Source organism: Saccopteryx leptura, chromosome 3 (genome assembly GCF_036850995.1).
Source record: "Saccopteryx leptura isolate mSacLep1 chromosome 3, mSacLep1_pri_phased_curated, whole genome shotgun sequence".
NCBI lineage: Eukaryota > Metazoa > Chordata > Mammalia > Chiroptera > Emballonuridae > Saccopteryx > Saccopteryx leptura.
Window position 1 is genome coordinate 75332000 of NC_089505.1, and position 17660 is coordinate 75349659.

At 36.6% G+C, this 17660-nt stretch overlaps 2 protein-coding genes across 3 annotated transcripts in view; one reads left to right on the plus strand and one right to left on the minus strand.

Annotated features, from left to right (window-relative positions):
- The window catches only part of LOC136399362 (leukocyte immunoglobulin-like receptor subfamily A member 5), a 429345-nt gene that overhangs the window by 111666 nt on the left and 300019 nt on the right, over positions 1 to 17660 (minus strand). The gene's annotated exons all lie outside the window — the stretch shown is intronic.
- The window catches only part of LOC136399355 (leukocyte immunoglobulin-like receptor subfamily A member 6), a 33096-nt gene that overhangs the window by 2707 nt on the left and 12729 nt on the right, over positions 1 to 17660 (plus strand). Inside the window, exon 8 of the mRNA XM_066374438.1 lies at positions 685 to 732. Coding sequence (XP_066230535.1) covers positions 685 to 732 — 48 coding nt within the window. The remainder of the gene's footprint in view (positions 1 to 684; positions 733 to 17660) is intronic.

The window sequence follows — 17660 nt, forward strand, 5'->3', positions numbered from 1 at the left end:
CCCTAGGAAAGTCAGGGACAGTAAAAAATGAGGGGGTGCAGAAGGTTTCAGAGAGGAAGGTCCAACCCACATGAGGTTGGAAAGACATAGGACCTACCACCCTGAACCGCCATTTCTGGTCTCAGCAGAGATAACGAGGGGCGGGTGGAGGGAGGTTGTGTGAAATGAGCATGGACATGATCAGACTGAGCAGAGAAGACAGACCGCACCCCTCACCTCTTGATGTCCTCATCTCAGAAACTGGGCCCCTGGAGTCCCAGCCCCCATGAGATGCTCTCCTGTATAGGGAAGCGTCCCCACCTGTGGGCACCGCTCTGCATGGCCCCTGTGCTCCCCTGGGGGCCTACAGACACTCAGTGCTCCCCTGGGAATAAGAAAGGGGCGTGTACAGCTCACGAGGAACCAGCCCCCTCCCCCAGACGGTATGCATTTGTGTCTGTGGGCTGTGTACATAAGTCTGTTATTGCTCTTGTCTGAGAACTTGTAGGCAACTCTTCAATGTCTAAACTGACTATTTAATTTCCATTATTTAAATATAAATAACTCTATTTCTATTTCTATTTCATTAAATTCATACATTTATTATTGTGAGTAACATCTTGTTGATAGTGTCTTCTTATCACATACATTTTCAAAGGAGATTTAAAACTTTTTTTTAAATTTTTTTTTTTTTACTGAGAGGAGGAGAGGCAGAGATAGACTCCAGCATGCACCCCAACCAGGATCTACCTGGTAAGCGCACTAGGGGGTGATGCTCTGCCCATCTGGGGCCCGGGCTCCTTTGCAAATGCAACCGGAACCTTTTCTTAGCACCTGAGGCAGAGGCCATGGAGCCATCCTCAGCACCCAGGGCCAACTTGCTCTAATTGAACCATGGTTGCTGGAAGGGAGAAGAAGAAAGAATTAGATAGATAGATAAATAGAGAGAGAGAGAGAAGTGAAAGGGGAAGGGTGAGAAGCAAATGGGTGCTTCTCCTGTGTGCCTTGACTGGGGATGGAACCTGAGATATCCACACACTGGGCCAACACTCTACTGGCCAATGAGCTAACAGGCCAGGGCCAGGTTTAAACTTTCTTGAAGTTAATAAATATCAGAAACATTAAGATAGGCATTGTTATAATTCAGTAAATTTATAATCTTTAAGAATTGTACACTTGAAATCAGTATGGCTTTTTTTTTTTTTTTAACAAATGTCACCCCAAGAAATTCAATTTAAAAATTTTGAAAACAGAATTACACATCGAATTTGTAATTTATAAACAAAATATTTGATTCCCTTATATTTTCTTAATAATAGTAAGTATACATGAGAAAGCTGTTGGTTTGGGCATATTTACTTCACAACTTCCTAGCTTCCTAAGATTCTCTCTCTTTGATTGTGTTTCTTTTTTTAAATTTATTTAGAAAATTAAATTTCACAGGATCACATTAATCAATGAGTATATAAGTTCCAGTAAATGATTCTATAGCATTTAAACTTTTGATTAAGTAAAATAATTTTCTGTCACCATATGTTTATTCCTCTTTATTCACTTCCCCCTCTTCCTCCCCACAGCCCCCTTTCCCAGTAACCACTTCACTTTTATCTCTAGCCATGAGAATCAGTTTTATATCCTATGTATAAGTGAAATCGTATAGTTCTTAGCTTTTCCTGATTTACTTATTTCACTCAAGGTCCATCTATGTTGTCATAAATGGCAACATGTCATCATTTATTATGGCTGAGTAGTATTCCATTGTATATGTACTACTTCTTCTTTATCCAATCCTCTATCTAGGGACACTTTGGTTATTTACATATCTTGTCCACTGTGGATAATGCTGTAATGAACATGGGGAGGGGTACATGTGTCTTTGTGTACCAATCTTTTTGAGAATTTTGGGCTAAATACCCTGTAGAGGGATTCCTGAGTCATATGGTAGTTCTATTCTTAATTTTTTCAGGAACCTTATACTTTCTTTTATAATGGCTGTACCGGTTTACATTCCCACCAACAGTGCATGAGAATTCCTTTCTCTCCACAGCCTCTCAAACACTTCTAACTAACTTTCTTGGTGATAATAGTCAATGTAACAGGTGTAAAGTGGTATTTCATTGTAGTTTTGATTTGAAATTCTCGAATAGCTAGTGAAGATGAGCATCTTTTTATATATCTGTCGGCCATTAGTATGTAATCTTTGGAGAAAAGTCTGTTCAGGTCCTCTCCCCATTTTTTTATTGGATTGTTCGCTCATTTATTGCTGAGCTTTGTGAGTTCTTTATATATTTTGGATATTAATCCCTTATGGAAACTGTTTGCAAATATCATCTCCCATTTAGTTAGCTGCCTGTTTGTTTTGTTGTTGGTTTCTTTTGCTGTGCAGAAGATTTCTAGTTTGATATAGTCCCATTCATTTATTTTTGTCTTTACTTCCCCTTTGGGGTCAAATTCATAAAATGTGCTCCACATTCAAGGTCCATAAGTTTAGTACCTATCTTCTCTTCTCTGTAATTTATTGTTTCAGATCTTATATTTAGGTCTTTGATCCATTTTGAATTAATTTTAGTGCAATGGAACAATCTGTAGTCAAGCTTCATTCTTTTGCATGTAGCTTTCCAATTTTCCCAGCACCATTTATTGAAGAGGCTTTTTTTTCTCTATTGTGTGTTTTTGCTCCTTTGTCAAATATTATTTGTCCATATATATGTGGTTTTATTTCTGGGCTCCCTATTCTATTACATTGATCTGTATGTTGGTTTTTCTGTAAATATCATGCTGTTTCAATTATTGTGTCTCTATAGAATAATTTGAAGTCAATTGGTGTGATTCCTCCAGCTTTATTCTTTTTCCTCAGGATTGCTTTGGCTATTCGGGGTATTTTATGGTTTCATACAAATCAGGTAGTTATTTATTCTACTTCTTTAAAAATGACATTGGGATTTTGATGGGGATTCCATTAAATTTGTATATTGCTTTGGGTAATATGGCCATTTTAAATATGTTAAATCTTCCAGTCCATGAACATGGAATATTTTTCCAATTCATTGTGTGTTTTTCAATTTTTTTTCAATAATAATTTGTAGTTTTCAGTATTTAGGTTCTTTACATCCTTGGCTAGGTTTATTCCTGGGTATTTAATTTTTTTTTTTTTGCATTTGTAAAAAGAATTGTATTTTTGAGTTCATTTTCTGAAGTTTCATCATTGACATATAGAAAAGAAATAAAATTTTGTATATTGAGTTTGTATTATGTGACTTTACTGTATTGGTTTATTGTTTCTAATAAGGTTTTGGTGGAGTTTTGGGGGTTTTCTATATACAGGATCATGTCATCTGCACAAAGTGATGCCTTTACTTCTTCTTTCCTGATATGAATACCTTTTATTTCTTTCTCTTGCCTGATCACTCTGGCTAATACCATGTTCCAAAACTATATTGAATAAGAGTGGAGAGAGTGGGAAGCCTTATCTTTTCCTGATTTTAGAAGAAAAGCATTCAATTCATCAACATTTAATATGATATTGGCTGATGATTTATCATATATGGCCTTTATTATATTCAGTTACTTTCCTTCTATTCTGATTTTATTGAGTGTTTTAAACATAAATGGATGTTGTATCTTATCAAATTTCTTTTCTGCATCCATTGATAGGATCATATGATTTTGGTCTTTGTTTTGTTGACGTGATGTATTATGATGTTTAATTTGCATATGTTGAACTATCCTTGTGCTTCTGGAATGAATCCCACTTGATCACAATGTATTATTTTTTAAATGTGTTGTTGTATTTGATTTGCAAATATTTTGTTTAGGATTTTTGCATTTCTGTTCCTTCAAGATATTGGTCTGTAGTTTCCTTTTTGTGTGTTGTCCTTGGCAAGTTTCGGTATGAAGGCTATGTTGGCTTCATAATATGTGTTAGGGAGTATTGCTTCTGGTTTGATATTTTAGAAGACTTTGAGAAGGATAGGTACCATATCTTCTTTGAATGTTTGGTAGAATTCACTAGTTTAGCCATCTGGTCTTGAACTTCTGTTTTGGGGAAGGTCTTTGATAATAGTTTCTATTTCCTCCTGTTTATAGGTCTATTTAAGTTTTCCACTTCATGATTCAATCTAGGAAGATTGCATAATTCTAGGAATTTGTCCATTTCCTTAGGTTGTTGAATTTGGTGGCATACAATCTTTCATAATATTCTCCTCTGATTCTTTGGTTTTTTTTTTCTTTTTTTTTTCTTTTCTTTTAATTTACTTGTTCTTTTTTTTTTTTTTTTAAATAAATTTTTATTAATGGTAATGGGATGACATTAATAAATCAGGGTACATATATTCAAAGAAAACATGTCTAGGTTATTTTGTCATTAAATTATGTTGCATACCCCTCACCCAAAGTCAGATTGTCCTCCGCCACCCTCTATCTAGTTCTCTGTGCCCCTCCCCCTCCCCCTAACTCTCTCCCTCCCTCCCTCCCATGTCCTCCCTCCCCCCACCCCTGGTAACCACCACACTCTTGTACATGTTTCTTAGTCTCGTTTTTATGTTCCACCAATGTATGGAATCATATAGTTCTTGTTTTTTTCTGATTTACTTATTTCACTCTGTATAATGTTATCAAGTTCCCACCATTTTGCTGTAAATGATCTGATGTCATCACTTCTTATGGCTGAGTAGTATTCCATAGTGTATATGTGCCACATCTTCTTTATCCAGTCTTCTATTGAAGGGCTTTTTGGTTGTTTCCATGTCTTGGCCACTGTGAACAGTGCTGCAATGAACATGGGGCTACATGTGTCTTCACGTATCAATATTTCTGAGGTTTTGGGGTATATACCCAGTAGAGGGATTGCTGGGTCATAAGGTAGTTCTATTTGCAGTTTTTTGAGGAACCACCATACTTTCCTCCATAATGGTTGTACTACTTTACAGACCCACCAACAGTGAATGAGGGTTCCTTTTTCTCCACAGCGTCTCCAACATTTGCTATTACCCGTCTTGTTGATAATAGCTAATCTAACAGGGGTGAGGTGGTATCTCATTGTAGTTTTGATTTGCATTTCTCTAATAACTAATGAATCTGAGCATCTTTTCATATATCTGTTGGCCATTTGTATCTCTTCCTGGGAGAAGTGTCTGTTCATGTCCTCTTCCCATTTTTTTATTGGATTGTTTGTTTGTTTGTTGTTGAGTTTTATGAGTTCTTTGTAAATTTTGGATATTAGGCCCTTATCTGAGCTGTTGTTTGAAAATATCATTTCCCATTTAGTTGGCTGTCTGTTTATTTTGATATCAGTTTCTCTTGCTGAGCAAAAACTTTTTATTTTGATGTAGTCCCATTCATTTATCTTTGCCTTCACTTCTCTTGCCATTGGAGTCAAGTTCATAAAATGTTCTTTAAAACCCAGGTCCATGATTTTAGTACCTATGTCTTCTACTATGTACTTTATTGTTTGAGGTCTTATATTTAGGTCTTTGATCCATTTTGAATTAATTTTAGTACACGGGGACAGGCTGTAGTCGAGTTTCATTCTTTTGCATGTGGCTTTCCAGTTTTCCCAACACCATTTGTTGAAGAGGCTTTCTTTTCTCCATTGTGTGTTGTTGGCCCCTTTATCAAAGATTATTTGACCATATATATGTGGTTTTATTTCTGGGCTTTCTATTCTGTTCCATTGGTCTGAGTGTCTATTTTTCTGCCAATACCATGCTGTTTTGATTATCTTGGCCCTATAATATAGTTTAAAGTCAGGTATTGTAATGCCCCCAGCTTCATTCTTTTTCCTTAGGATTGCTTTGGCTATTCGGGGTTTTTTATAGTTCCATATAAATCTGATGATTTTTTGTTCCATTTCTTTAAAAAATCTTATAGGAATTTTGATGGGAATTGCATTAAATTTGTATATTGCTTTGGGTTATATGGCCATTTTGATTATATTTATTCTTCGTATCCAAGAACAAGGAATATTTTTCCATTTCATTGTATCTTTTTCGATTTCCCTTAACAATGCTTTGTAATTTTCATTATAAAGGTCCTTTACATTCTTTGTTATGTTTATTCCTAGGTATTTTATTTTTTTTGTTGCAATCGTGAAGGGGATTATTTTTTTGAGTTCGTTTTTTATATTTCATTGTTGGCATATAGAAAGGCTATGGACTTTTGTATGTTAATTTTGTATTCTGCGACTTTACTGTATTGGTTTATTGTTTCTAATAATCTTTTTGTGGAGTCCTTCGGGTTTTCGATGTATAGGATCATATCATCAGCAAAAAGTGATACCTTTACTTCTTCTTTTCCGATATGGATGCCTTTTATTTCTTTGTCTTGTCTGATTGCTCTGGCCAGAACTTCTAGCACCACGTTAAATAAGAGTGGAGAGAGTGGACAACCCTGTCTTGTTCCTGATTTAAGGTAGAAAGTCCTCAGTTTTATGCCGTTTAATATGATGTTGGCTGATGGTTTATCATATATGGCCTTTATCATGTTGAGATATTTTCCTTCTATACCCATTTTGTTGAGAGTCTTAAACATAAAATTGTGTTGTATTTCATCAAAAGCCTTTTCTGCATCTATTGATAAGATCATGTGGTTTTTGTTCTTTGTTTTGTTGATATGGTGTATTACGTTAACCGTTTTGCGTATGTTGAACCATCCTTGAGATTCTGGGATGAATCCCACTTGATCATGATGTATTATTTTTTTAATATGTTGTTGTATTCGGTTTGCCAGTATTTTGTTTAGTATTTTAGCATCTGTATTCATTAGAGATATTGGTGTGTAGTTTTCTTTCTTTGTGCCATCCTTGCCTGGTTTTGGTATGAGGGTTATGTTGGCCTCATAAAATGTGTTTGGAAGTATTGCTTCTTCTTCAATTTTTTGGAAGACTTTGAGTAGAATAGGTACCAAGTCTTCTTTGAATGTTTGATAGAATTCACTAGTATAACCGTCTGGGCCTGGACTTTTATTTTTGGGGAGGTTTTTAATAGTTTTTTCTATTTCCTCCCTGCTGATTGGTCTGTTTAGACTTTCCGCTTCTTCATGACTCAGTCTAGGTAGGTTGTATTGTTCTAGGAATTTATCCATTTCTTCTAGATTGTTGTATTTGGTGGCATATAATTTTTCATAGTATTCTACAATAATTCTTTGTATATCTATGATGTCTGTGGTGATCTCTCCTCTTTCATTTTGGATTTTATTTATTTGAGTCCTGTGCCTTTTTTCCTTGGTGAGTCTTGCCAAGGGTTTGTCAATTTTGTTGATCTTTTCAAAGAACCAGCTCCTTGTTTTATTGATTTTTTCTATAGTTTTTCTGTTCTCTATTTCATTTATTTCTGCTCCGATTTTTATTATCTCCTTTCTTCGGCTGGTTTTGGGTTGTCTTTGTTCTTCTTTTTCTAGTTCCTTAAGGTGTGAAGTTAAGTGGTTTACTTCAGCTCTCTCTCTCTTTTTTTTTTTTTTTTTTTTTTTTTTTTAGAGAGGAGAGGGAGAGACAGAGAGAAAGAGAGGAAAGACAGAGAGAGAGAAGGGGGGAGGAGCTGGAAGCATCAACTCCAATATGTGCCTTGACCAGGCAAGCCCAGGGTTTCGAACCGGCGACCTCAGCATTTCCAGGTTGACGCTTTATCCCACTGTGCCACCACAGGTCAGGCTTCAGCTCTCTCTTGTTTGTTCATATAGGCCTGAAGTGATATGAACTTTCCTCTTATTACTGCTTTTGCTGCATCCCAGAGATTCTGATATGTCGTATTTTCATTTTCATTTGTCTGTATATATCTTTTGATCTCTGTGCTTATTTCTTCTTTGACCCATTCATTTTTCAGAAGTATGTTGTTTAGTTTCCACATTTTTGTGGGTTTTTCCCCCTCTTTTTTGCAGTTGAATTCTAGTTTCAAGGCTTTATGATCAGAAAATATGCTTGGTACAATTTCAATTTTTCTAAATTTGCTGATATTGTCTTTGTGGCCCAACATATGGTCAATTCTTGAGAATGTTCCATGTACACTAGAGAAAAATGTATACTCTGTCGCTTTGGGATGAAGTGTCCTGTAGATGTCTATCATATCCAGGTGTTCTAGTAATTCGTTTAAGGCCACTATATCTTTATTGATTCTCTGTTTGGATGACCGATCTAGAGCCGTCAGTGGTGTATTGAGGTCTCCAAGTATGATTGTATTTTTGTTAGTTTTTGTTTTAAGGTCAATAAGTAGCTGTCTTATATATTTTGGTGCTCCTTGGTTTGGTGCATATATATTAAGGATTGTTATGTCTTCTTGATTCAACTTCCCCTTAATCATTATGAAATGACCATTTTTGTCTCTGAGTACTTTTTCTGTCTTGTAGTCAGCATTATTAGATATGAGTATTGCTACACCTGCTTTTTTTTGGGTGTTGTTTGCTTGGAGTATTGTTTTCCAGCCTTTCACTTTGAATTTGTTTTTATCCTTGTTGCTTAGATGTGTTTCTTGTAGGCAGCATATAGTTGGATTTTCTTTTTTAATTCATTCTGCTACTCTGTGTCTTTTTATTGGTAAGTTTAGTCCATTTACATTTAGTGTAGTTATTGACACTTGTGGGTTCCCTACTGCCATTTTATAAATTGCTTTCTGTTGGTTTTGTATCTTGTTTGATTCTTCTCTTTTGTTTTTCTATCATTTGTTTTTGTTTGTTTGTGTTCCATACTTCTTTCCTCTGTTGCTACCTTTTTTAAGTCAAGTGTTTTTGTGGTGGTTTTTTCAAGGGTGGTTACCATTAAGTAATAAAAAGGGTACCTACCATATTCATTGTAGTACCCTATCTTATGAGTATTTCAGCACTTCATCGTCCTTTGCTACTGTTAATCTCCATCCTCTCCCCCCTTTTTTTCCTTTGTTGTCACAGTTTAAGTTTGGTTTTATTGTGTTCTTGGTGGAGCTGTTACTTGTGGTTTTGTTTTCTTATGTTCTTTGAATCTGGTTGGAAAACCCCCTTTAGTATTTCCTGGAGTGGGGGCTTTCTGATGATAAATTCTCTCATCTTTTCTGTATTTGTGAATGTTTTTATATCTCCTTCGTACTTGAAGGATAGCTTTGATGGGTATAGTATTCTTGGCTGAAAGTTCCTCTCTTTCAGGGCTTTAAATATTGGGGTCCATTCTCTTCTAGCTTGTAGAGTTTCTGCTGAGAAATCTGATGATAATCTAATAGGCCTTCCTTTATATGTTGTACTCTTCTTTTCCCTGGCTGCCTTGAGAATTTTTTCTTTGTCATTGGTTTGTGTCATCTTTATTATGATGTGCCTTGGAGTGGGTTTATTGGGGTTAAGAAAACTCGGTGTTCTGTTTGCTTCTTGAATTTGAGGCTTTAGTTCTTTCCACAGGCTTGGGAAGTTCTCGTCTATTATTTGTTTGAGTATATTCTCCATTCCATTTTCTTTCTCTTCTCACTCTGATATACCTATTATTCTTATGTTATTCTTTCTGATGGAGTCAGACAATTCATGTAGGGCTTTCTCGTTTTCTATTATTTTTAAGTCTCTTTCTTCTTCTCTCTGTTGTGCCTCAAGTTGTTTGTCTTCTATTTCACTAATCCTATCTTCAATCTGGGCTGTTCTGTTAGCTAAGCTTGTTACCTCGTTTTTCAGCTCGTGAATTGAGTTTTTCATTTCTGTTTGATTTGTCTTTATAGTTTCAATTTCCTTGGTAATATATTCTTTGTGTTCATTGAGTTGTTTTCTGATCTCCCTAAATTGCCTTTCTGTGTTTTCTTGTATATCTCTGAGTATTTTTAAGATTTCTATTTTAAATTCTCTGTCATTTAGCTCCAAGGCTTCCAATATGTTAAGTCTTTTCTCCATAGATTTTTCCACATCTATTTGTGTTACCTCTCTTTCTTTTGTATCCATAATATTCGATTTCCTCTTTCTTATTGGCATCTGAGGGTGGTCTTGTTGATAGCACTAATTGGAATTAATAAAGAGTAAAAAGTAAAAAAAAAAAAAAAAAAAAGTAAAACACCCCACAAAAAATAAAACAGTAATAATTTATTATTTCCCCCTTTTTTCTTTCTTCTCTTTCCCTCCTCTCCCTTCCTTAGGGAAATATCATGATGACCTGTGAATTATATTATGCTAAATGGAACAAAAACTGCCTATAATGGAGTGCCTGATTTGGGGTGAAGAGTTCAAGGGGCAAAAAAAGGGAGTAGGGACCTACTAAATGCAAAAAAAAAAAAAAAAAGGAATAAAATCTTAGACAAGCATAAGATGATTTGCTTGTAAGTGATGGTCAACTAAGAAATATAATGAGAGGGATAAGAGGAAACTAGAGAAAAGGAGGGGAAAAAAAGAATAATAAAGAAGAAAAAAATAAAAATAATAAGTAAAAATCTGTTGTATTAAGTGGAGCGAAGACTAAATACAATGGAGACCTTGCATTGGGAGGAATGCTAGTGAGTTAAAAAGCAACGTAAAAAGTACCCAAAATGCCACAAAAATAAACAAACAAACAAGAAAAAAACAAAAACAAAAGCGAAAAAGAAAAATAAAGCCAAAAAAAACCCTTGAGTCCCAAATTAACTAATTTGTTCGTGATTGAGGATTAAATGGGAGGAAAGTAAAATGAGAAAAGAAAAAACAAATAGAAAGGAAAAAATAAGAAAAAGAGAAAAACGAAGGAAGAAAAAAAAAGGAAGAGAAAAAAACAAAATAAAGCAAAACAAAAAAAAAAAACAAAAGAGGAGAGAGTGAGAGTTAAGTGTTTTGGAGTATAACCTTAAAGGAGGGTGAGGATGAAGAAGAGAAATAAAATGTAACACTCATGGGTAGTGTAGTTCAAGAAAAGGGAAGCATAAGATGGGCAGAGAATAGAAGGACCGAGGTGGAGGAAATAGAGATAATAATAATAAAGGCAATAAGATAGAAGAAAAAACAACAACAACAAAAAAATTAGTGGAACAAGTTGTAAAGTCTGTGGATTTTTCTGATTTTGAGAGGTTAACTTCTTTCTTTTTCTTTTCTCTCCCTCTTCCTGGTCGGTGACTCTGTACCCCAGGCTCTGCCCCTGTGTCACACTTAGGTAGGGATTTGCAGTTGATGGGATTCTATGGCAATGTCATATAATTGGCTTTAGTCTTGCTGGTAGTCAAGGCTTGTTGGCGTTTGCAGGGTCCAACGATGAGAGAGTTTGCTTTCCTGGAGTCTCTCTCCTAGTCCCCCCTTCCTGAATTAGCAGCCTGGTGATCCAGCTATAAGGCTGCAACTGCTTCTGCCTGGGGAGTAAGAGGCTCAAAGAGCTGGGAAATCCCCACTCTATCCCCACTCAGCGCAAGGCTTTGGGAAAGGCTCTGGCAGTCAGAGCCTCTAGTGTAATCAGGCGGGGGTGGGAGTCAATTGTTGTCAAGGTGACTGTTCAGCGCCTAGCATTCAGTTGGACCACTCAACCCAGGCTTTCCACACTTTGTAGCCTGTTTTGGCTGGGAAGAAGAGGCACTAGTCTCTGCTTGCGACTAGTGTAGTATAGATCTTATTATCTGCCAAGTCCCTCTTGTTAGTGTTTATCCCTGAATATGGAGGCTCTATCAATCAGAAGTTGCCCCCGCCCCTTTAGCGAGAGGCACCAAAAAATATCACGCCTCTTGTCTTGGATCGCTGAACTGAGAGAGATCTTATCAATTAGAACCCGTGGGTGCGCAGATTTCATGGGTTAAGCTAATTTCAGTGATTGGGTCCGCAGCTGTGCTCCCGAAGGTATTTCAGGCTGCCTGAGCGCCCCTCCCCCAACGCTTTATTGTTAGCTTGAATGGCTGGGTGAGGTGCCCCGCCCACAGAGAGAATCTCTCAAGTAGGGAAGACCTCCCTGGCGCCTCTCCCGCTCGCCCCGCTGCTGGCGGCTGGGGCGCACTGGGTGCAGGATAATGGGGCACCCTGTGTGTGCGGGCCAGTAGGGCGCTCTGGGCGCGTGGGCGCGCAAATGGGGTGCTCCGGGCACCGGTGGTTGGGGACTCTCACTCGCAGTGCGCGGGCCGCTGAGAACGTTAGCGGTGCTCACTCTGCAACTGGACCGGGCGCGCGCCGGTGGCTGCTCGCCACTCCCGAGTGTGGGCGGCACTCGCTCTGCAACCGGACTGGGCGCGCGCTGGCAGCTGCTCGCCGCTCCTGAGTGTGGGCCGACTCACCACAGGCGCACTCCCTCCGCGGCTCCCGAGTGTGGGCGGTACTCACTCTGCAACCGGACCGGGCACGCGCCGGCAGCTACTCGCTGCTCCCGAGTGTGGGCCGACTCACCGCAGGTGCACTCCCTCCGTGGCTCCCGAGTGTGGGCGGTACTTGCTCTGTAATCGGACCGGGCGCGCGCCAGCGGCTGCTCGCCGCTCCCGAGTGTGGGCTGACTCACCACAGGTGCACTCCCTCCGCGGCTTGAATGAACGTCCCTGCGGTAGCTTCCTCTACACCCTCGTTTCTCAGATTCAAGTGATAACAGTCCTTTCGCTTTCAGTTTGTGTGGAACTCCGGAATGCTCCGAGGATAAATTTTTCTGTTTCTAGTCGATAAATTTGTTGTGATTTTGGGGAGATCTGTCGGACGCGCTGCTCACGGCGTCATTTCCGTGACGTCACCCCTGATTCTTTGTATATCTGTCATCTCTGTAGTAATTTCTCCTCTTTCATTATGGATTTTGTTTATGAGTCTTTTTTCTCTTTTCCTTATTGATTCTATCCAATGGTTTGTTGGTTTTATTGATCTTTTCAAACAACAATTAAAATTGTATTAATTTTTTCTGTAGTTTTTTTTTGTTTTCTATTTCATTTAGTTTTGCTCTAATTTTTATTATTTAATTTTTTATACTGACTTTGGGTTGCCTTTGTTCTTATTTCTCTAGTTCTTTAAGATGTGATGTTAGGTTGTTTATTTGGGATCTTTATTGTTTCTTGATATACACCTATGATGATATAAACTTTCCTTTTATTACTTTTTTGCTGCATTCCAGGAGTTTTGAGATGTTATGTTGTCATTCTCATTTGTTTATATATATCTTTTGATCTCTGCTTTTATTTCTTTTTTGACCAAGTCATTTTTTAGAAGTATGTTGTTTAGTTTTCATGTTTTTGTGGATTTCTTTACTTCCTTTTTGCAGTTGAATTCTAATTTCAAAGTCTTATGGTCAGAAATATTTTTGGTCTAATTTTAATCTTACTGAACATATAGATGTTAGTTCTGAGGCCCAACATGTGGTCTATCCTTGAGAATGTTTCATGAACCTTGGAAAAGAATGTATAATCTGATGTTCTGAGATGAAATATTCTCTAAATGTTTCTTATGTTTCATTGATGTAACGTGTCGTTTAAGGCTGATGTTTCTTTATCGATTTTCTGTTTGAATAATCTACCTAAATTTGTCAATGGTGTGTTGAGATATTTAAGTATGATTACGTTTTTGTTGGTTTCTGTTTATAGATCAGTTAGTAGATGTCTTATGTAGCTTGGAACTCCCTGGTTTGTTGTATATACATTAAAAAGTGTTATGTCTTCTTGATATACTGTCTTTTTTATCATTATAAAATGTTTATCTTTGTCTCTGGTTACCTTTTGTTATCTTGAAGTCATCCTTGTCAGATATTAGTATAGCTACACCTGCTTTTCTTATGGTATTATTTACTTGGAGAATTGTTTTCCAACCTTTCACTTTAAGTCTACTTTTGTCCTCACAGCTTAGATGTGTCTCTTGAAGGCAGCATACAGTTGGTATTGCTTTTTGATTCAGTCTGTTACTCTGTGCCTTTTTATTGGTGAGTTCAGTCCATTTACATTTTGGGTAATTATTGACTCTAGAGGATTTCTTATAGCCATTGTATGTTTTTTTTTTCTGGTAGCTTTATGTCTCCTTTGGTTCTTCTCTTTTATGTTTCTGTCAGTATTTTTTTATAGTATTCAATACTTTCTTCCCTGTTTCTTCCTTTTTTTAAGGTATGTGTTTTAATATTGTGGGGGGTATTTTGTGGTTGGTTACTATTAGGTTATTAAGAGAAAAATATTTGTATGTACAAGAGTTCTTTGTCTTATTACTGCTTCTTTACTCTATCTTCCTTTGCTATTGTAAATCTTTATCCTCTCTCCTTTTATATTACTGCTGTCACAAATTTCCTTGTTTTTATTGTGACATTGATGTAGCTTTTACTTGTAGTTTTGTTTTTCATTGTTCTTTGTATCTGGAAGAACAACCCCTTGAGTATTTCCTGCAATGGGGGATTTCTGGTGATAAATTCTCTCAGCTTCTGTATGTCTGTAAAAGTTTTTATTTTGCCTTCATATCTGAAGGATAACTTTGATGGATATAGTGCTCTTGGCTGGTAACTCCTCTCTTTTTGTTAATTAAATGTTTGGGTCCACTCTTCTGGCTTGTAGAGTTTCTGCTGAGAAGTCTGAGGAAAACCCAATATGCCTTAGTTTATATATTTCGTTCTTCTTTTTCCTGGGTGTTTTGAGGATTATTTCTTTGTCATTGATTTTCAAAATTTTTATTACAATATGCTTTGGGGAAAGTGTGTTTGGGTTGTTAACTCAGCATTCTGTTTGCTTCTTGAATTTGTGAATCTAACTTTTTCCATAGATTTGGAAAAATTGTTATCAATTATATTTAGAATAAGCTGTCCATTCCCTCTTTCCTCTCTTCTCCTGATATATCCATTATTCTTATTTCTTATATTGCTCTCTCTGTTGGAGTCAGGCAACTCTTGTAGAGCTCTATTGTTTTTAAAAGTTGTGAGTCTCTTTCTTCTGCTGTCTGTATCATCTCTGGTTACCTGTATTCAGTGTCACTGATTATCTTCTTTATCTGACCTGTTTTAATAACTAAACTTGCTAGATCATTTTTAAATTTATGTATTGAGTTTATCTCTGTTTTAAAGTTTCAATCTTCTTTGTGAAGTATTCATTTTGTTTATTAATTGTTTTTTGAGTTAAATTTATTGTCTGTCAGTGCTTTCTTGCATCTCATTGAGTATATTCAGAACTTTAATTTTGAATTTTCTATTGTTTAATTCTAAGGTTTCCACGTGATTGAGACTGCTTTCTGAAGATTTTTCTTTTTCTTTCTGAACTATGTAACTTTTTGTGTAACCATACTATTTGTTTTCTTTTACCTTAATAACATTTGAGAATGATATTGTTAAGAAATCTAACAAGGAACAACTAAAAAATAAAAATAAAAACAAATAAAATGAAAAATAGGAAGAATTTAAGAATAATGTAAAGTAAAAGGGAAAATCCACAAAAAAAGAAAGAGGAAAAACCAAAAGAAAAAATTAAAAGTAAACAAAACACTTATAGAAAATAAGAATAAAAATATAAATATTAAAGAAAATAAAGTTCAAAATATACGACTTCAGTTTTGGAGGTTTTTCTGGGGTTTTTTTTAACCAGTAGGTGGCACTGTGTTACTAGTTTTAGCTCTGAAATTTCTTTTTTTTTTTTACATGTTTTTTTTTTCTTTTTTTAAATTATTGTAATGGGGTGACATTGATCAATCAGAGTACATAAATTTAGAGAAAACATCTCCAGATTATTTTGACATTCGATTACGTTGCATACGCATCACCCAATGTCAAATTGTCTTCCGTCACCTTCTATCTGATTTTTTTTTATGCCCCTCACCCCCTCCCTCTCTTTCTCCCCCCCCTCTCTGGCAACCACCACACCCTTGCCCATGTCCCTGAGTCTCATTTTTATGTCCCACCTATGTATGGAATCATATAGTTCTTAGTTTTTTCTGATTTACTTATTTCACTCAGTATAATGTTATCAAGGTCCAACCATGTTATTGTAAATGATCCAATGTCATCATTTCTTAAGGCTGATTAGTATTCCATAGTATATATGTACCACATCTTCATATTCAATCATCTATTGAAGGGCTTTTTTGTTGTTTCCGTGTCTTGGCCACTGTGAACAATGCTGCAATTAACATGAGGCTGCATGTGTGTTTACATACCAATGTTTTTGAATTTTGGGGGTTTATACCCAGTAGAGTGATTTCTGGATTATATGGTAGTTCTATTTTTAATTTTTTGAGAAACCACCATACTTTCTTCCATAATGGTTGTACTACTTTACTTTCCCACCAACAGTGGATTAGGATTTCTTTTTCTCCACAGCCTCTCTAACACTTGTTATTATCTGTCTTGTTGATAATAGCTAATCTAACAGGTGTAAGGTGTTATCTCATTGTAGTTTTGATTCGCATTTCTCTAATAGCTAATGAAGATGAGCATCTTTTCATATATCTGTTGGCCGTTTGCATTTCTTACTTGGGAGAAGTGTCTGTTCAAGTCCTCTTCCAATTTTTTTATTGGATTGTTTGCTTGTCTGTTGTTGAGTTTTATGAGTTTTTAGTACATTTTGAATATTAGAGCCTTATCTGTGCTGTTGTTTGAAAATATTATCTCCCATTTAGTTGGCTGTCTGTTTGCTTTGCTATCCATTTCTCTTGCTGTGCAAAAGCTTCTTAGTCTGATGTGGTTCCACTTATTTGTCTTTGCCGTCACTTCCCTTGCCTTTGGAGTCAAATTCATAAAGTGCTCTTTATAACCAAGGTCCATGAGTTTTGCACCTATGTTTTCTTCTATGTACTTTATTGTTTCAGGTCTTGTACTTAGGTCTTTGATCCATTTTGAATTAATTTTAGTAGAAGGAGACAAACTGTAGGTGAGTTTCATTCTTTTGCATGTGGCTTTCCAGTTTTCCCAGCACCATTTGTTGAAGAGGCTTTCTTTTCTCCATTGTGTATTGTTGGGCCCTTTATTGAAAATTACTTTACCATATATATGTGGTTTTATTTCTGGGCTTTCTATTCTGTTCCATTGGTCTGAGTGTCTATTTTTTTTGCCAATACCATGCTGTGGTTTTTTTGTGTGTGTGTTTTTGTTTTTCATTTTTCTGAAGCTGGAAACGGAGAGGCAGTCAGACAGACTTCCGCATGCACTCGACAAGGATCCAATCAGCATACCCACCAGGGGGCGATACTCTGCCCCTGTGGGGCGTCGCTCTGTTGCATCCAGAGCCACCCTAGCGCCTGAGGCAGAGGCCACAGAGGCATCCTCAGCACCCGGGCCATCTTTTGCTCCAATGGATCCTCGGCTGTGGGAGGGGAAGAGAGAGACAGAGAGGAAGGAGAGAGGGAGGGGTGGAGAATCAGATGAGCGCTTCTTCTGTGTGCCTTGGCCAGGAATCCAACTCGGGACTCCTGCAGGCCAGGCCGACGCTCTACCGCTGAGCCAACCATCCAGGGCATGCTGTTTTGATTATCATGGCTCTATAATAAAACTTGAAGTTAGGTATTGTAATGCCCTCAACTTTTTTCTTTTTCCTTTAGATTGCTTTGACTATTCGGTGTTTTTTATAGTTCCGTATAAACCTGATGATTTTTTTGTTCTATTTCTTTAAAAAATGACATTGGAATTTTGATGGGAATTGCATTAAATTTGTATATCGCTTTGGGTAATATAGTCATTTTGATTACATTTACTCTTCCTATCCAAGAACAAGGAATATTTTTTCATTTCATTGTATCTTTTTTGATTTCCCTTAATAATGCTTTGTACTTTTCATTATATAGGTCCTTTACATTCTTTGTTATGTTTATTCCTAGGTATTTGTTGTTGTTGTTGCAACCATGAAGGGGATTATTTTTTTGATGTTCGTTTTCTGATGTTTCAT